Source organism: Polypterus senegalus, chromosome 14 (genome assembly GCF_016835505.1).
Source record: "Polypterus senegalus isolate Bchr_013 chromosome 14, ASM1683550v1, whole genome shotgun sequence".
Lineage (NCBI taxonomy): Eukaryota > Metazoa > Chordata > Cladistia > Polypteriformes > Polypteridae > Polypterus > Polypterus senegalus.
Genome location: NC_053167.1, coordinates 18,805,231 through 18,827,058, shown reverse-complemented (window position 1 = coordinate 18,827,058; position 21,828 = coordinate 18,805,231). Strand labels below are relative to the sequence as shown.

Genomic DNA, 21,828 nt, shown 5'->3' with positions numbered 1-21,828 from the left:
TGTGGTAGTCACACCAACTGCCTGCTTTCAATAATTAGGAAATCTCATTCACAGCATAATGAGTTGATGGTTAACATGGAGCATTAATACATTAAAAAGGCAAAACTAAATATGTATTTATGTAAAAAATGTAGCACAATTCACATAAAACAACTTGCATAATCGGAGCAAGGCCAGCACATACTCAAGCTTAGAACCTTGCGCATGTAACCAAACAGCAGTTGGGTTTCAAGGGTGGAAGCACTGTTAAAAGTGCAAATTCATTTGGTTTGGGTCTTTCAAAATACATGCAACGATTGCAAGTAATAAATAGTCACACTCTGTGAGATTCACAATCAAATTCCTTAATCTTATACCACAAAAGTGCTACACGCAGTGGGGCATCCTCTCAATGCAATTGTTTTATGGATGCAATGTGGATATGGAGGAATACTGCCTTTGACATACAGCATGTAGTAAATTTTAATCAAATATTCCAAAATGTGCATTATTAACAAATATTTATAACAGTTAAGACAGTAAAAATGTGATTTTAGATCACCTAAATTGAGGTTATGTTCATAAGGTGTCATACAGTTAAATGAAGCTCAATTAATACATCTACTACCATAAAACTGAATTACAGTGTATAATCCCAGCAGAGAGGTTGCCTTCTGTTGTACATTTGACTATTTAAAATGTGTTCTTTTCATGCCATTCATAGCCGGGTATAATTTACAAGTTGTTTTCTAGTAGTTCGATAATAAGTGTTTGCTCATACAGCAGCTGGGTTGGTAAATAAACCAAATAATAAATGCAGTGGTGCACAGATACAGATGTTTTCAACACTTTATTACAATTTTTCCTAGAAAAAAATATTTCTGCTTAATGAAAAAAGTCCATTACATGCCCATAGGATGTTTATTGGTATGTTTAGTTCGAATTAACAGGAAATTGAAGCCAAGTAATGAATCATCCCAATTTGTAACAAAGAAAACAAAACATTGAGTGTGAAAACACCTAAATTTTCCACTTCTTTAAACTTAAATCGACTCAATGGTAAGCATTTTTATTTGCAGTACAAAAAACAAAAAAATACTATCCAGTTTCAAAAAACCAACTACATTTTCTTCTACACAGGAATGGGTATGAACTGTGATGTAAATTAACTCTGAATACACATAACGCATCAACAAAATATTTAGTAAAATAAAATAAAGCAGTTTTAAAGGAATGGTTACCTACCAACTGAAAAACTGAACTGTCTTACTGGGTGGTAAAAGGAGGGTATGGTGAAGGGGTAATTGTACTCTTCTTGTGCACTTTCTTTGTAAAAATTTTAATTTAATAAAGAAACAAAAATAACAGTAAAAATCAGAGGCACAACACTTACAAACAGCATGAGCAAGAAACGCAGTCCTATGAACGTGACTGCCTGTGGCACGCACCTCATCCTTTCTCTAGACCAGCAAGCAAATTAAATTCAGAATATCGGGTGTCAATGTGCTTAGTTAACTTTGGATACAAATATTTGAGTTGTAACAGCTAATTTTTGGATAGACAGTTTATAAAGAGCAAAGGATTACTGCACAGTTAAGTAGTAAAAGCCAGCCATGCAACTGGTGTACAAATATATGCAACTGGAAATGTTTGCAAAATAACGGGAAAGTTAAAAATGTAATATAAATAATTTTGCCATAATAATAATTTCAGTCCAAATTCATTAATGCAAAAACAGCAGAAACCTCAAGTATTTATTAGAAATATGGAATAGCCATTCAGAGAATAAAATGCCAGAACAGATTAACATTTTCAATCATGAATGTGAAAAATGACAAAGAAAGTAAAATACTGTGTTCCAAAATATTTCAATGTCATGGTAAGTACAGTTATACATTCAGGTCAGTGGCAGTGACCCACAGCCTACTGCAGCAACACTGTGCCCATGGCATAAATCAGACCTAAAACAGGTCAGCAGTCCATTATCGTGTTCACTTACTCACACAAACACAATAATACTCACAAATATACTGAGCGATTTTGGGATCACCAATTAATCTACCAATTACAAATTTAGAATAAGGCCGTATGAAATCTGTTTTATTTTTTCCCCTAATACACTGAGCCATTTTAGAATCAGCAATTAACCTATAAGATACAAATTTAAAATAGGACCCTACGAAATCAATTATATATTTCCCCTATTCTCTATTTCCCCATTTTCAGTTTTTTTTCTAATTATTGTTTTATTCAGATTTTTAAAATTTAACCATTTTTACCATAATATAGTGTGTGTAATTGAGTATAGTAACACAAACATCAGTGAAATAGCACTTTGCACTCATTTGTTCTAATGTTTGATTGAAATTACACAATTGAACAAACTGTACATACACATACTTCATTCAAAAACAGCAAAAAGTTCAGGGTAAAAAGTAAATTCATAAATGAATGAATTAATGAAAAAAGTATGTTATGAAAAGTGACATTTGCAAAGTAAAGCTTTGAAATTCACCAAACTAGAAATCCTTAAAATTAATGCAATTTGTTTTAACTTGGTGCTTTGCTCATTTCCATTTCTGACACAAGTCCTTACTGAAATGCATAAATGTGAGGCATTTGATGTTAGCTTAATATGTGACTGTCTTGTCTGTGAGGAGTGTCCTTGATTTGCTGAAGGTACTCACACTGTCAATTGAGTTGAATAGGGAGATACATATAGGGCAATGCTATCTCTGTACTACTTGGAAATTACTGTGTCGCTCCCTTCTGATAGACAGCAATCTTCACATAAGGAGAGAGACTATCGTTAGAGGCACATTAAAGATTTACTCTAGAAAAGCTGATTCATAAAAAAAACTAATTGGAATATTGTAGTGCCTTGAAATTCTGAGTTAAGACTTGTTTCTTAGTTTTTTGGATGTACATGATGCCTATCACTATGTATCACTAAGTATCACTATGACATTTCCTCCCATTATTAATCTCATGCAACTGCCTCACATGTCATTACTGATATTCAAGTGCTGGATGCCTTGCATGAAACAATGAGACAGAAGCACAACAGGATTCCTGCAAAGAACTGTGTTTGCTAAAACAACATCAAATATTAACATAATACCTAGATGATATAAGGACATATTACTGTAACATTTAATATGTTCAGAAATGATGTAATAATCTCCCCCATAATCTCTTAATTCCTTGCATGTCCCTGTTTATATCTGAAATACATTTTTATGCGTCATTCTGTGATTCCACTCATATTCTCTGCCTTGTGGAAATCATTTAAAAGTATAATAAAAAGTATATATAAAAATACCATAAAAGTGTAGAAGGAAAACAATAGAACCCAGAGAGAATCCAAACAGATGCAGGAAAAACATTCATCCACACAGACAATTACCAGGCATGGGATTTGAAACCATGATTCTGGATCCTTAAGGCTAGTGTGCTAACCACTGTGACCCTCTACATAAGGTCCACTTCCATAAATTAATAAACGTTAATATTTTTGCTATCTAGTAGATGACATTGTATTTCACCTTCTTTCTCTCACGATGAGTCTGAGTGTCTGGGCTTGCAATTGTGCTGGAAAAAAAACAAGATCCAAGCTTTCATGACCTCTTAGGCACAGCCATCAGCAGAGTGTCTGTCTGCAGCGAGAGTGTCAACCATGTACAGAGGTTTACTTACCTCGGCAGTGACATTCATGTCTCTGGTGACTCTTCTTATGAAGTCAGTAGACGGACTGGAAGAGCATGGGGGTCATGAGGTCGCTGGAAAGGGGTGTGTGGCGCTCCAATATCTATGCAAAAGGACAAAGGACCAAGTCTATAGAGTCCTGGTGCTTCCTGTCTTACTATATGATTGTGAGACATGGATGCTATCCAGTGACCTGAGATGAAGACTAGACTCCTTTGGTACTGTGTCTCTTTGGAGAATCCTTGAGTACCCGCTGGTTTGATTTTGTGTCAATCAAGCGGTTGCTCATGGAGTCCCGAATGAGGCAAATTACCTGCATTGTGAGGGAGTTTCAGTTACGGCACTACAGCCATGTGGCACAATTTCCCAAAGGTGATCCGGTTTGCAGGATCCTCATTGTTGAGGACCCAAATGGATGGGCCAGAGCAAGGGGACGCCCATGCAACAACTGGCTCTGGCAGATAGATGGTCATTTCTAGAAGGTGGGACTGGATTGTGTGTCTGCTTGGGGGGTTTCCAACCAGGATCCCAGTGCATGCTCCCCAACCTGATCTGACCTGACAGATCACAGAAATATGCTTCACTAGTCCGAATGAGAATATGTTAAAAAAAAATTTTTACATGGTTTACAGCAGTAGTTTTTTTTACAATTCCTAAATCTGTCTCACCTACACTGGGACCAGTCTCTTAAACTACAACTAAGTGCATATCAGCTTGTCTTAAAATTCATATTAATGAAAAGGCTGCCAAGAGACCCAGCAAAATAAATAATTCTGAAAAGACTGGATGCCTTTACATGTTTTCCATGCATAATTAAAAAAATCACACTTAGCTTATAAATATACCTGTTGCATGTGCTGTATCTCTGATATTTAATAGAGTAGCGTCCATCAGGCCAAAGCAAAAGTTTCAGCTACTTGCTGAAGATAGATCAGCAAGTTACCTGACTAAGCAATTACAGATGGGACCGAGATACCTACTTAAGCAACAGTGACCTTTCTAAAGGAATCCTGCTTTCCTTACAGCTTATAGAAGGTTTATTAAAGAAAATCAGGCAAACTCATGGGAATATTTAAATACTAGTACCACTACTACCTGGCAAGGCAATCCAGCATTATAGTTGTAGGAGCTGAGGTAGCTAATGTACCAGAGGGCAGATCAAACAAAAGCTGTACAATTGGAGCAAGCTAAGAGAGCCTGTGTGCTAAATAGAGGCTAATGAGGCTCCAGAAATCAAGTGTCACATGAAATTACATGCTTAAGAGGGCATAATGAGGGGCTGGCTAAAACCTCTACAGGTATGCATCAGAGTGGAGAAATAAATCACTAGGGCATGAATACACATACAGTGGAACAATGTAGCTGTGACCAAGGTTATTATAGTTAATGAAAACTAAAATCAAAACTGAAGTTATTAATAAAAAAATATTTTCGCAAACTGAAATAAAATAATTAACAAAACCGAAATGAAAAACTAAAACTAAAAAAAACTATTAAAGTAGCTGGAAAGGCTAACTGAAATAAAACAATAATTTAATTAAAATATTTTTATTTTTAATTTTTGAAGAAATATTCTTGCTGTTAGTCTTGATCCTTTGTAACTTTTAACTCTAAAACAGAAAGTAATGCCCCACAAGCCACCTGCATATATTCATCCAGTGAAGGGCGGCTGGTGTTGAGGGCGGGTGTTCACACAGCATTTCCGGTGACATAGCAAACTGAATACGGGCACATAAAGCATGTGTGATAGAAGCCAAATTACTGTGTTATAAAAGTGACAGTTCTTCAGAAGCTGATAGTGACAGCATGATAGACTGGTTCATGTGTTAGTGAAGCATACCAAGGTGATGATTTTATTTAGAATGTGCTTAGTAGCTTTCAAAGCTGCAGTTCGCTGGATCTCTGGGGTTCAAAAGAGAAGTATTAGATACAGATAATCCGTTACAGAACTTCAGTCTGTTGATAAATGACGGCATGTTAGCAGTAATTCTGACTGAGTCAAAGATACAGTATGTAAATAGCAACTATAAACTAACAGCAGCACACACTAAGCCAAATTCCAGGGTACATTATGAGTGTGACGTCCGTTATGATTTGCTGCCACATTTCTATTCACATTATTACCGTATGGACAGAAAAATCACGACTTAGTAATGTTTCAGTTTATTTCTCAGGTGCCTGCATTTTGTTGAGAATAATTCACCTGCCACTTTACACAGGAGAAATCTTTTTTGAAAATAAAATGGCACTGATCAAGAAACTGACAAGGTCAACATATAAGATCATCATATTGTTGCTGACCAATCACTTTTGCTTTAAAAACGTTGTTTAACAACGAAGTGATACAAACGTAAAATTCCTGAGTTGGCAATGTCTCTACTGAACTACAGGTAGGTAGGTGAAGAAAGTCTGCCAATTGGTGAAAAACTAAACATACTAATGTGTTTTTTTTTTATTTAGTCTATATTTTTTAATTTATCTTTTTTTAGTTTACATTCACAGCTGAAAATACCAGATATTGTGAAAATAATCCAGTAGCAGAATTATGTATTAAAATATTTGTCCCTCTTTCTCATCTTTTCACTCTCTCTAAAAATAGATAGTTGAAATCTATCATATTATTTTTGTTCTTAACATCAGCCATGTCATACATATTGCATACCAGAGAATTTTCCTGCCTTACATCCAAACCTGCTGGGGTAGGCTACAGGATTCCTGCAATCCTGCTATGGATAAGCCGGTTTAGAAAATGTATACATTGTTCCTAATCTCAGATGCTGTTTCTGTCATTTTGTGCTTGTCCATAAACCTATGACCTGCTCTTACTCTGGTCATTAAGCTTTTACTGTTCTTATGCATGGGCTATTCAAGTCTCACTACCCCTAACCTTAACCCAACATGCTTGTTTTTCTTTGTTTCCCTCAATAGAGCTAGGTGGGGTATGGACACTGATTCATACTTAAGAGCCCTGTTCTTCCTAAACCCCCATGATTTTCATGGTCACACCTGTCAAGACACAGTAGAATCTATTTTCTGATTTTTGATATATTTTCAGGGCTGCAGGTGACAAAATTCTGTCTACAAATTGTATGTGCCTCAGGGGGAATCAGACATCAATATGGCTGGTAGAAAATAACAAAGCCCAGTATCGGAGAATTAAGTATACAATATTGAGGGCATTCATTATAAGCACACTAGCCGAAGCCCACCGTAGCATACGGCGGTGTAAGAATAGGAACGGAAAACGGTGAGAAAGGAATTCAGTATAACAAAGGCTTAGGAAACCACCGTTGCAAAATAGCAAGGAGCGAAACTAATGCCAATGGTCGAGAGAGTATCTTCCTGTAGCAGGCTACGGAAAACATAGACATATATACCTGTAGATAGACACCGCATTCACTGTTTTGCCCAGTCGACACCATAAGTCAGTGCATCCGCACTATTGTGAGTGGTAAAAGTGCCATTTAAACTAATACAGGTAGACATGAAAACTGGGTTTCCTAATGAAAAAACAATAATGTTTTAAACAGTATCGTTTACATACAACAGATTTTGGCGAATCTTTTATATGCAATTATTTATATCCATTTATACACTAATAATGGCAATTATTAAATAATAATAATATTATTATTATTATTAAATAATTCCTCCTGTATAAGTAACATTTCTCGGACTGCTTTCTTCCATCTCCGAAACATTTCTAGACTTTATCCTGTTCTTACGCAACACAGTACTAAAGTATTAGTTAATGCCCAAGTCACCTCACGTATAGATTAATGTAATGCTATTCTATCTGTCATCCCACAAAAATGTATCCATCGCTTACAATTTATTCAAAATTCTGCTGCCAGGATAATAACCTGCTGTTCTAAATCCACTGAACATATTCTACTCTATTCTAACTATTCTCTCTCAACTTCACTGGCTCCCTGTTAACTACAGAATACAATACTAAATACCGGTTAACATTTAAAGCTCTCCACAACTTCACTGATCTCCAACAGACTTACACTCCTCTCGCTCACTCAGATTCTCATCTGCAGCTGTACTTTCTGTACCACACATTAAACTCTGTGCTATGGGAACTCGAGCGTCTCTCAAAGTCTCCTCAACTCAGGAATTCTCTTCTCTCTCATATATATCAGCTCGATTCAATAACACATTTTAAAACAACCCTCAAAACTTATCTTTTCAAACTGGCATACCAACTGTGAATTTTGCACTGTTACTGCCAGTTATCTTTGTTTGTTTGCTAATTATTGCTGTTTGATTTAGCCTTCTCTTTAGCCTCAAGAGTGATGGTGGATGCAGAAGGAGGATTAGAGATGGCGGGTGGAGCTCTGTCGTGTGTTCCACATGACGCGAGAGGAGGGTTAGAGTGGGCAAGCGGGGCTCTGTCGTGCGTTCCCCATGACGCGAGAGGAGGGTTAGAGTGGGCAGATGGGGCTCTGTCATGCGTACCCCATGGTCGGGCGACTTGGTCGATTATATATATAAAAAAGCAGCCGGTATCGAAAAGAACAATGAAAAGTCAACGTGGCTCTGAGGTTCATGGACTGTAGCAGCGACGAAAGCAACTGAGGCTGTATTTGGTGAGGTGTTCCGTGCGGGCACATAAGCAGGCAGTACGCATGCCTCAAGAGCGAGGGTGGACGTGGAAGGAGAGTTAGAGTTGGTGGACGGGGGTCTGTCGAGCGTATCCCATGACACGGGAGAAGGGTTAAAGTTGGCAGACGGGGCTCTGTCATGCGTATCCCATGGTCTTAGAGTTGGTGGGTGGGGCTCTGTGAGTTGGCGGGCGTGGCTCTGTCTTGCGCTCACTGTCTTGCGTGCCCTTAGTGAAATATATAGAAGATTGTCTTTAGAAGGATATGTTGTGTGCTGTAGACATTTAGAATAAAAAACCCTCAAACCTTAAAGTTCACCTAAATTTAAATACAAATTGGCCCATTCTACGCAATAAAAGGAAAAGATTAAAAGTGCCAACAGTCAACACACATTTGTTCAACACAAGTGACACAGAAAATATTTTTAAAATTATTAAATTGTACAAAATTGTTTACATTCAGAATGTAATTTTTAGTATGCTTGTTTTTATCAGACAAAAACAAAAAGATTTAGTGCAATAAGTTCCCATTAACAATAAACTCATATTATATTCAAACCTGTTAAGTGTACAGTTCTGTCTTACTGTGACAAAAACTAAGCTCCATAGTAGCTCTTTAACCATACCATAATTACTAAAACTATCAGATATAAAAATAAAACACAAATCTTATTTGTGAAATAAAAATTAAATTAACACTAAAAATACACAATGAAGGAAAACTAAAACTAAACTGAATTTCCAAGCAAGGTCAGAAAAAATATAGAAATAAAAACTAATATAAAAAGGCAAAAATATAATAACCTTGGTTGTGACATCCCCAATGACTATGTGTTTGTATATTTGCCGTTTTGATGGTTTCCCTAGATCCCTAGAACCTGGAAAGTTTGTTTAAACATGCGATGGTTGAACAGTTGTTTTCAGCAAAATAACAAATACACCAATCTGTTTGTTAAGCATGGTGCCTGTGGTTCATACTGTAACCATGAGTCTTGATTTTGAATGAAGCTTGCTTTGCAGCAAAAATTATTTTCAGTGAGATATTCATTAGGTGCATGCGAGACCTGTGGCGGGTGACAGTGATCAGTTTGTTACAATATGTTATAATACAGGTGCTCAGCAGTTAGTTACTGAGTCTCACCACACGACTTTAAATAAAAAAAAATGGCAGACAAATTTGCTTCTTAAAAAGCAGACATTGTAATATAACACCAAAGCAATGATAAGAAACACTACAATATAACACCAAAGCAGGAAGCAATGATAAAAAAAGTTGTCATTTAGTTTGGCTTAAAAATAAAAACAAAAAAACATTTTTTAAATAATTTGTATTAAAGAGTTTGTCATTATTTATTGTAGTTTTGAGCAGAATTTTACTTTTTTTTTTTTCATTTTACCTTCCTACATACCTGACATAAATAAGGTTACTAATGCTTAACTGTGTCCAATGTGTCAAAAGGAACCAATGACAAGTGAGGGGTCTACTTTTAAATAGAAGTATGTATGACTGTTCCTGGGTAATCAGACAAGCAAACTATACCAAAATAAAGATTAATATAGCAAACTCTCAACATTATCCTTTGCCCTTGGACTAAATGTAGGTTACGTGTGACCATTTGTATCCATCAGTCTGGTTAACAGAATGTTGACTACATGTGTAAAGCAGACCCTCTGATCAAATATTACAAAAACTATTCTACTGTATAAACCTCCCGCTAATCCTTGTGCTTGAAGGCCAGAGGCTGTCAGGTGCTCGTTTTTGTCTATTTAGAAACAAGCTGGTTTTATTACTTTTAACTTCCTGAAAAAGCGAGAGGAGAATTTAATTAACCAGTGACCAATGTATTTTTAAATTAAGTTTTTAACATTTCGTTCATATTCAGAAGAACCCATATGTTTTTTTCGGTAGCACCTTACATTCAACTCTGAGCCCTATAGCAATGCACATGTCAATGTGTCTTACAGAAAAGGAAACACTAACAAGAAGATGAAAGCATAGTTTTCTTTACGCAGACGGTTTTTAAAAGAATTATTTTTTTTGTCAATTTTAATGCACCTGCACAACTAACATTTAATTGTTTTGTAGTCTGTAAAATTCAGTCATCCTGCATCCAAACCCTCGACACCCTCCCCCTGCCTTCTTCACCTGAGGAGGAATATAATAGAGAGACGTCACAAACCTGGTTCAGCGGTCTCGAAATTCGAGGTGTCGTATTCAAACAGAATTGAGAAGTCTAACTCATCCTGGCAGTTTACTTCTTCGGACCCTAAATTATCAGGGCCTTTGTCGGCGTAAGAGGAGGTCATCTGGCCTCAGTTGTGGGCTTAATTTAACCCTTTCAGTCACTCAGTCTCTTTTTTTTTCTTTCTTTGGAAATAATTTTCTGAAATAAACAGTCTTGGTTCCCCTAACTGTTTCAAAGCTTCGGCTCCATTGAAAGAAATATTCTGCAAGGTAAACAACCGGTACTGGAACATAAAATAAAAAGTATCGAAAAACGCGCACGAATATTCGAATTAATGTAGAGAAAACAAAAAGCCCAAGAAGCGTGTGCCAACTCGTTAACACCGAGTGTAAAAGTGACAGCGCGCGACGAGAGCGAGCTTGGCTTCCTGTTCCCTGCCAGCGCATGCCCGTTCTCAGATCAACGCGCGTGCATTACATGCGTTGTTTGCAAGCTGCAAAACATGAGACACCGGTAGTGAGTTTTGTTACATGAAACTTACCTTGTAATATAACAGCATTGTCAAATCCGCTTAATCCAATTTAGCATCGAGGAGGGACAGTGCCTATTTCATACACTGTTCCTAACCTTTATAGGGCCCTAAGGCAGATTTAAATTTTACTTATGAGACAGGGTCAATTTATATATATATAAACAGCAACAAAATTAAATATTACAAATAGTGTGAGAAAAAGATAGCTTAGCAGTTAAATTACAAAACAATAAATACATATACATCACAATAATGATAATGTAAAATAAAAAACGAATTTAATAAATAACTGAATATTACAAACAGTGCAGGTTGGGATGGCAGCAGAACAAAGAGCTGTGTCAGTGGTATCTGCAAAGGAAAAACAGTTACTAACAAAATTAACACACTTATTTTAACTTATTTGCTGAATGGGAAGTGGTTTCACTTTAACAGGTACTGGATATAAATTGCTTTGACATCATAAATAATCTTCTCGTATATCTGTTCAAATATATGACTTTTTATTAAGCAATGACAGTAAGCTGCTTGTTATCATTACTCTAATTAATTCTGCATTTAAGTAATAAAAATGTAGAAAGTATAAAGTAATCATAGATTTCACTAAAATGCTTGTCTACGGTGTAACTGTATGTGATAAGGCAGGTTTGTGTCAGTGTAATTCACCTGCAGTTTCATCACTTGCCTGTTCACTTGACCTTTTTCAAAAGATTCCCAGTTAGATCCATTAAAACAGCAATAGATTTAGCATAAATCCCACACCATCAGAATAGAACTCTTTTTGCAAAATATTGTGAGTAATAATAGTGTATTGACTATCCAGCCATATCATGTTTGGGGAAAGTACCAGCTAAAAATTGTGCATCTCACCTTCCCATCAGGCTGATCTTGTTAAATTGTGTGATCACTGGTATAAAGGACCTATAATACAATTAGTACTGTGCAATTAGAAGCTAACTTCAAGAAACAAAGTATTCTGTGAATATTCTACACAAGTAAAATGTCCATAAATTTCATAAATCACCAGATTGCTAATTTGTTTCATATTATGACATCTTTCTTGAGATTCAAATTATGTTACAGACAGCAGTCTCAACAGACTTTCATTCTCCAACTACAAGTCAAAACAAATGAAATAAAATTATAGATAAAGGCCAAAAAAACTTTTTATCTTCTTCTTCTTATGTCTTCTGTTTCTCTTGCTCCTGATAGGTACACTTCTTTTGGTGGCATCACTGACATTTGGTGAGCTTACTACTCACTCACAAGCAATCACTACTGAACAATTTACTTGGAAGGGGACTTTGCTCCATTTAACAACTAACTTGCTAACTGGGCCCTAAGCAGCCACTAACATAGTTCTGGTCACAAACAGGTCATCTTGGGTTCGAAGCTGACAGATCATTGTCTGTCCCTAAGTCATGCAGACTACGCCAAAATGAACTTTCTGTGAATGTGAGTGAGGTTGTGTGAGTGGAGCTTGTAACAGACTTGCACCATTTTCTGGCCTAGTTCTTGCCTTCCATCTGATGCTGCCAAAAGAAGCTCTTGTCTCTCAGAGTCATGAACTAGTTTAAACTGTTTTAAGAATGTTATATTATAACACAGTATAAAAAGCATATTATGTTTACTATCTGTATAATAAAAACAACATTAAATATATTCAATGCAGTACTTTAAATGTTCATATTAAGCATTTTCAGGTTTCAATGAAAGGACTTGAAGCATTTTTGTAATTGCTATTCACCCAATAGCAAATAGTGGATTTTTAAAAATTAAATTTTCATTGATATGTAGGTTGACAAGGTCTATTTTCTGACTAAGCATGCAGCACCAGGCAGAGAAACTCTTCCAAGTAAAAGTAACAGGAGGCAGCACCACCTGGAGTTCAAACCTGGTTTAGTTCATTAGGTAGAAGTATCAAATCTCACACAAACAGCACTCTGTACATCATACTACACATTTAACAAATCACTACACATTTTATTTTAAAATAAGTTAAAAAGGCACTTAAATGCCTAAATAGAAAATTGTTTTTGAAGTATTTTAAAATTCACAATATCAAATACAGCATAGAATAATGTAACAATTAAGAGAAAAGCAAACTACACCAACTTCATAATACATGTGCAATTAAGCAGAAATATTTAGGCAATAATGAAAATGTGTTAAAGCCAGCAATATACAGTATGCCAGACATAAATGAATTATGTCCAATGAGTTTGAAAAAATGTTTCGACAAGTATAATTTTAAAAATGGACAATTTATTGTTTTTCCACATTTCTCCACTTTCTAACTCACTTTTCAGAAACATGCGGAAACACTTTATTTTTTGCCAGTATTTTTTTTGTTTTTTTTTTTTGTTTTCAGTGTGGCATGGTAATGAAGGGGTTTGCACTGTCCTAAATATGTGAACATAGGTATTTGTTTTAATTGTTTTTGAATTATGATTCCCCCCAAAAAAATAATCCCTTCTCAAAAAGTCTCCAATATATACAGTTGTGAGAGATTGTGTTTTTACTCATAAATACTGATATAGTAGGCGGACGGTGCACTAACTTTAGCTCTTTTGTACTATAAATGCTATATATGCACAAATGTCAGAAATCAGTGTCATATAAAACCACCTCCTCGAGAATCTATGTTGTTGGTGAAACCTTTAAAAAACAAACCTTAGATAAATTAATCATCATGAAAACAGAAAAGATTTTACACATGGGCTTGAAAGAAAGTAAAAGACAGCAAGTAAGAGAAAAGCAAAAATGCAAGGATATCATCATTTAATATCATGAATTGCTACTCCAACAATTAATGCACTAGTAGAATACTTGTTGAAATTCCAAGAGCTGGAAATTACTACAGGGATAAGAAAAAAATAATGAAAGCACCTATTAAAATTTCAACATTCTTAAAAAATGGCACTTTCTGTTATGAAGTGTTATATGGGTGAAGTTTGGAATCATCCTACAATCTTTCATACCCAGTTTACCTGTTATTGTCTTATGAGAGCTACTGTGATACTTTATGCTGCTTTTAATTACTACGTGTTGTTTAACCCTACACCATTTTAGCATGCAGCATGTTTTCCCACCTGGAAGTGACTTTTGTATTGCACATATGCAGCTGTAGTTTGTTAGTATGAAGCTCTTCAACAGATAACACAATTGAAGTACAGTAAACTGTTTCATCTCATCAGTGATCATTCTTAGTATTCTTTACTGCTCATGTTTTGAAGCATTTTCCATTGGAACATTTTCTTTGTCCTTGAGAAACAGTTTGTGTTTTGTGAATTTTTGTCACTAAATAGTTGGCTCCTATAAATGTGCCTAGCTAGCTCAGCAACATATGGTATGTAGTAGGTGTTAAATTTAAAGACCACATGTATCTGTTGACACACAAAATAGCACAATATTTTAATAGGTCCAGTGTTGCTGTTTATAAGCCACAATTCACTTTTAACATTAAAGCAAAGACATGTAAACAAAACACCTAAGGCCATACATCAAGTTTCAGGTGTGTTTTCCAAATTCAAGGCTGTCTGATCATAGTGAATATTGTTATTTTGTCACCTAATGTGCTTTAGGGAAAGCAGAAAGGATTTTCTTCTACTGTCTCCAATGCTGTTATTACTAATCGTGCTGTGAAATAAAAGCAGCCAAATAGCCATGTAACAGTATGCTGAAGATTCTTTTATCAAAACACAAAACTGCAAAATTAAGAAAAAAAAATAGTTTTAATTATAAATAGTCATTTTTATTAGGTGTTTTCACATATAATGTGCAAAACACCAATTGGGATAGCCCTCTCTGTCTTTATGTACATCTGTTTGTCTGCATGAAAACAACTCAGCCCCCTGTGGACCAATTTTGTTGAAATAAGTCATACTTATTCTTCACAAAAATCTGCTGAAACAGTTCCATTTTTATTGAGACAGATCAGATCATACTGTACAAAACTTTAAAATTTCAAAATCTCCAACTGAAAAGCACTGTAGAATCCGCAAACTTAAAACAGAGAAGCATTCTGTGCAAGTTCAACTACAAATTAGTTCACTGTTTCAGTTTTACCTTGATGGCAGTTACACCAATTTGTATGTTTTCCTGTTTTTCAACTATGGTAGCCACAACTAATGGCAAACAGATCCCCAGTACAAGTTAATGAAAAACCAGCAGACTGTGTACCCAAGTAGGATGTCACTATCACTGGCGGTTTGCATGTGTGCATGGGACTTCAGTCCTCTTATCAGTAAGTCCAGCTTGGCACACACAAAAACTGCTGTAAGCATCTTCTTCCTCAATATGATTTAGGTTTAACACATAAGTTAAATTACTTACTAACTGTAAAAGTATAAAATACAAGCAAGGAAAACAAAGGATTATCGAAATATGAATTAAGCACCCTGTGGCATGCTCATTGTGCACAAAGCAAATAAACATTTAGTCAGTACTTACCTTATTATACTAAACCAATCTCACAGTTCCCTTATCTACACATTATAATGATTCACTGCCACTATAATTTACTAGGGTCGCCAGACATCCAGGTGACAACGGCAGGCTATGCATCCCAGTAAATAAATGAAGAATATGAGAAAAGATTAACAAGCTTCTAGTCTCATAAAACATTGCTCCTCCAAAACATACTTCCTCACAATATGTTTATAACAGTGCCTACAAAACTCCAAGGGGGACCCACATATCTCAGTTTGATGTAATATTCGTATAAAAGAACAGTAAAAAGTCCGATTTGGAAAGGTATACAGTATTAACAACTTTTCTTAAGTTTGACTAACAAGCATGCAAAATAGACAATGATGCTATTTATTTGTGGCCACATCAAGCACTGTTTGGAATACTATATGTTCAATTTTGAAAGTGTTTTTTTTTTTTTTTCCCCATGCCCTGAAACTTTGCTGTTGATGATGTTATAAAGCAGGCATTAAATGGATGAGAAAGGGCTTTATGCATGGGTACACAAGGGTCCCAGTTTGGGATTTTGAAGATCTGGTCACCCTATAATTTACCATCAATGTGCCACATTCACCTGATACCCATAATGGTCACTCATTATAATAAAGTTTGCCTTTTACTTCTGTTGTCATTACTGAATAGCTTTGCAAGTCCAGTTTCATTAAAATTACTCATGCAAAGAAGAAAGTAATCACAAATGCTTTTATTTGTTTGTTTGTTTGTTTCATTTATTTTTAGCTTATGTTAACTGACAATTGGCACCTGTGATGTACTAGAATCCTGTCCAGGCCTATTTTCAATCTTTTGCCCAATCCTGGTAGGACAGGCTCTTGCCTCTGCAACCATGAAATAGATTGAGAAGGTTGTAGAACTTACCTACAGAACTTGCACATCCCTGGAATGCACTTGAATGTTACCCCATACAAAGATTTTCTAACTTGTTTGCATTAGTGAACACAATACAAAAATGTAGTTAGAATGTTCCCGTTGCATCACATTTAAGTACAAAACTGAAAAAGAAATTGACCAAAGTTTTAACAAATTACACAATTTATTCATGCATAAAATATTATTCTAAATCAAATTAACATAAAAAATTGAGTCTATGTAATATTATTTAAAAATATCCATAAAGAAAATATCCATCCATCCATCCATTTTCCAACCCGCTGAATCCGAACACAGGTCACGGTGGTCTGCTGGAGCCAATCCCAGCCAACACAGGGCACAAGGCAGGAATCAATCCCAGGCAGGGTGCCAACCCACCACAGGACACACACAAACACACCTAACCTGCATGTCTTTGGACTGTGGGAGGAAACCGGAGCACCCAGAGGAAACCCACACAGACACGGGGAGAACATGCAAACTCCACGCAGGGAGGACGCGGGAAGCAAACCCGGGTCTCCTAACTGCGAGGCAGCAGTGCTACCACTGTGCCACCGTGCCACCCTCTATAAAGAAAATAACAATATACATTCATTGACTTACATATGATTTCTCTAGTTTTTGTCACTTCTTAGGTTTTTTTTTTTCCAAAACTTATTTGTCTTGGTTGCCCAGACATATGCAGAATTTTTCAGGTGCGTCCCTATGAATCATCCAGCAGTACTCTGCTAACATACCATTTCAATGTCCCTGGTACCTTCTTTCCCTGTCTTTGTTATCTGGATGTAGTCTTTCTGCCTATTCTTCATTCATTGCTTGAAGACTTTCAGGGAAAAATTCCAAAGACAAATCCAAAATATGAACTTTAAGACCTATGTTGCAAAGCAATTCCTTAAATGTAAATAATACATTTTTTATAATTTCTTTATCATTTAGGTTTTTATTGTACTTAAAAACTTAAAAAAATACTTTTTTAAATGATAGCTGAGATTCACTTTACACTTAGTTCATCACACCATCAGATTCTGCATCAGAAATCAGTTTTCTAATATCATATAAGGGAAAAATCCCTTTTTCAACTTAGTCTCAGACAAAGCCAGAAACTTCTGGCACAAATACATAAAACAGGCTCCATCTTTTTATTGAATTTTGACAGACTTTTTCAATATGCCAAGTTTAAAATGAAGCAATGGCAGCAACACGTTATCTGTGTCCACCAAGCTTGATCTAATGATGTTTTTGGCACCAAAGTGTGGCTTTTTCCTAGCTGGCCATTCCATCTGAACCCAAGTAAACTATAGGCTCTGCTGTCCAACTCATAGAGAAAACATAAGCAATTTGAATGCCCTGATTCCTCACCCAGTGAGATGCACAGAATGATGAGGTCCCCAAATATGACCCAATAGTGCTCATTGTAGTTCATTTTTCTGAGGATATTTTCCAAGTTTTTTTAGGTTTGTTTCAAATTCATAGAATAAGCAACAGGTACTAATGCATATTTATTATTGTTATGAAGAAGTACTCGTTTTAGATGAGTCTATAAATAGCTTTCATTCTTCTGCATTGTCATCTCTGCCAAATTTCTACACTAGGCCACTTACCGTAAACCAAGGTTCCACCTTTCTTGAAATATGCTGCAAACTCTTCTTCTCTATTTTAGTACCAAGAGAAATTTGGATGTAATAAGTTTTAATCTTTTAATTGGAACACCAAGAGCTCTGCAGCATCTTGGGAAAAGCCTACATCTGTTACTAAACCATTAAGTTCTTCCCAAGTAAATGGCTGTAGCATGTTGCTTGAACATGTCGGGACAAATTCTTCATTGTCACCTGAAGTACTTTTTCCCTCTGAGTTTGTTTCTACATAATCAAGACTGTCAGACGGAGTATAGATTGGCCTATCGAGTGAATGTGGTACAAGTCTTATCGCTAATGGAAGATTAGGATAAACAATTATTTTCTAATTCTTTTTGTTATATCCTAAAATTTTGAAAGGAACAGAAATAACAATCATCACTATAGTTTTTTATTTCCTCCATATCATCAGAATGGGCCCGCATTCTTCCCTTTTGTCCATCATATTAGTTACTCAACACAAATAAAGCAGACAGTGTGAGCGGCCCTCTATTTGTCCTAGTTGCAAAGTTTTATTCCAAAGTAGGCAAAATAACCTTTTTTCACAAAACCTATTATTTTGTGTCTCTATTATTTTACAACAAATTTTTCACAAATATAGCAAAAAAATCAGGTCTATTCACTCAACCTCTAGAGGCCATAATGTGAAATAACAGTACAGCAAAAAAAAAAGAAACTCTTCACTCATCACTTACAACTGCACTGATTAACTGACTGATACACATTTGAGGTGTGTTTGCTAAGTTGAGTTGAGGAGACTTTGTGCCAGCAAAGCAGCAGGTCCAGATTGAGTATCGCCACGACTGCTGAAGGCCTGTGTGTTGGAGTCCTCTACAGCGCATCTTGGAAATGGTGCGACTCAAACCACCTACAACTGAATACCAGCAAAACCAAGGAGCTGGTGGTGGATTTTAGGAGGCCTAGGTCCCTCATGGACCCCGTGATCATCATAGGTGACTGTGTGCAGAGGGTGCAGACCTATAAATACCTGGGAGTGCAGCTAGATGATAAATTGGACTTAGAAGGCTGGTGTCCTTCAACATCTGCAATAAGATGCTGCAGATGTTTTATCAGACGATTGTGGTGAGCGCCCTCTTCTACGCGGTGGTGTGCTGGGGAGGCAGCATAACGAAGAGGGACGCCTCATGCCTGGACAAACTGGTGAGGAAGGCAGGCTCTATTGTAGACACGGAGCTGGACAGTTTGACATCCATGGCAGAGCGATGGGCACTAAGCAGGCTCCTGTCAATCATGGAGAATCCACTGCATCCACTGAACAGGATCATCTCCAGACAGAGAAGCAGCTTCAGCGACAGACTGCTGTCACTAACCTGCTCCACTGACAGACTGAAGAGATCGTTCCTCCCCCACACTATGCGACTCTTCAGTTCCACCCGGGGGAGTAAACATTAATATTATACAAAATTATTGTTTGTCTGTTATACTTTCATTATTATCACTCTTTAATTTAATATTGTTTTTTATCAGTATGCTGCTGCTGGAGTATGTGAATTTCCCCTTGGGATTAAAAAAGTATCTATCTATCTATCTATCTAAATGGAAGGATTGGTCTAAACATGCTGCTACCTTCTACAATTCCTTACTATAAAATAAAAGAACCATTTTGCTTTAAACATAGATTAATATTAGAACATTTATAATTCAAACAAATTATCATTAAAATAAAATCTGAATATTTAATTAATTGTAGTATGAAACCAACAAAAAAACTATAATTGGCAGCCAAAAAATTGATTTTATAAAAAAAAACTTTGACAAAGAACAATAGTTTTCATTATTTCATTTAGTGCCTTAATATATTTGAAAAATCACATGAAATAATCAAAACAGATTTTATCTTTCAATTATGGTTTTCAAATGAGAAACTGAAGGTAAAATATTTTATTATTTTAAAAGTACGGGTATTATCATATGCACCTGCAAATTTGAAGAAAATATCTACAGTGCTACATTAATCTCACAGAACTTCTTTTAAAACAATACTGCAGCTTTATTTCATCTCCACCATTTACTGCAGGATTCTTATTCAGAAACAGATTATATTATCCATCCAGTATCCAACCCGCTATATCCTAACTACAGGGTCATGGGGGTCTGCTGGAGCCAATCCCAGCCAACACAGGGCACAAGGCAGGAACCAAACTCTGGGCAGGGCGCCAGCCCACCGCAGGGCCAGATTATATTATGACGTTTCAAATTCTGTGATGTACATGTTAGACTTAAGCTTTTCAACATAGGGTTATAATTGAGTTGAGCAGCAGAGAATATTTTTTGAAGAGATATTTTCAAAGGAATTAAGGAAACAAATAATGACTAGGAGACAATAAAATATCTAAGTCAAGACATAATCCAAAACTCAAGGTCAAAAACTAATATATAGTCACTGACCAGAAAATATCCTAATTATTTTTCAATACTTAGCATTTTAGTAGGGTCTTTCCTTAGGTCTTATTGAAGGTTTTGACAATGTAAGTTCACTGTAAACTTTTATAGCTGTGCTGTGGTTTCATCATGAATAGCATGCCAAAAGAACAAAACCAATAACAAATTACATTATCATAAACCATATGGAAGCCCCATTAAAAGAAACTCGTGCGATAGCACAGACAATGAAAAAATGTGAAAAGAAATAGTGGTACAATTACATTGAAAAAACAATAACAAAAGTACTAAAACACAAATAAAAATAAACATAATTTTAAAAATTAAAGGAAACAACACAGTAATTAATGGATTCTGAATACACTTTGGTTGATTCACAGTGGTTGGAATGCACAAATCCTGATGATAATATAGCATTTATATTACAGAATTATAATAGCATTTAAGACAAAACAAAACAGGGGAGACACGCAGAAAAAAAAAATGTTTATTATTTATTTCAAGCAACCAACATCTCTAGCTCATTGAGCTAAAATGTAACACACAAGAGGGGCCGAGAGTGAAACACTGGTAGCAGGAAAAGTGTTGTCTATTGAACCGGTTACATACACATACAACTCTGCAGAGAATATCAAAATAAATCTTTAAAGACGTATTGAACTTTCTGGGTAAGCAGGTTTGAAAAGTAGATGAATGGATAGATGTTAAAGTTTAAAGTGACAAATACCTTGTGTGTTGACAATCTTGTTATTAAATACAACACAATGCAAACTGAATAAACAAATAATTAGATTAAAAATACAACAAAACACTGGCAACTTAAACTTTTGATCTCAAACTTGCATAGTGCTCTGCTTTTTCTATTTTGGAGCATCCCTGAACATATCAGTGGCAGTATTTTGAGATCAATGTATTTTAATGAACAATCTAGACAAAGACAAGCCATTCAGCCTAACAAAGCTTGCCAGTCCTATCCACTTAAGGCTTCCAAAATAACATGAATTCTAGTTTTAAAGGTCCCTGAAGTACTATGGTCTACCATACTACTTTGTAGCATATTCCAAGTGTCAATGGTTCTTTGTGTAAAGAAAAACTTCCAAATGTTTGTGTTTCTGACTTTGTCCCTGTGTTCTTGATGAACTCCTTTTAAAATATCAGTCTATATCCACCATACCAATTACCTTCACAATTTTAAACACTTCAGCCATGATTCCTCTTAATCTTCCTTTGCTTAAACTTAAAAGGTTCAGCTCTTTTAATCTTTTTTCATATTCCAGCCCCTGTAGCCCTGGAACTAGCCTAGTCGCTCTTTTCTTGACATTGTCCAGCACTGCTATGTCCTTTTTGCAGCTTGTAGACCAAACTTGCACACAGTACTCCAGATGAGATGTAGCCAGTGCTTTATAAGGCTTGATCATAACC

At 35.8% G+C, this 21,828-nt stretch overlaps 1 protein-coding gene across 3 annotated transcripts in view; it reads right to left on the bottom strand.

Annotated features, from left to right (window-relative positions):
* nfatc2a (nuclear factor of activated T cells 2a) overlaps positions 1-21,828 on the bottom strand; it is a 332,314-nt gene that overhangs the window by 292,268 nt on the left and 18,218 nt on the right. For 2 of the 3 annotated variants that reach the window (XM_039734458.1, XM_039734459.1), the window contains exon 1: positions 10,474-10,882. The exons of the other annotated variant lie outside the window; for it this stretch is intronic. In XM_039734458.1, the coding sequence (XP_039590392.1) occupies positions 10,474-10,600 (127 nt within the window). In that variant the 5' untranslated portion in view covers positions 10,601-10,882. Of the gene's footprint in view, positions 1-10,473; positions 10,883-21,828 lie in introns of those variants that run through there. 3 annotated transcript variants of the gene reach the window in all.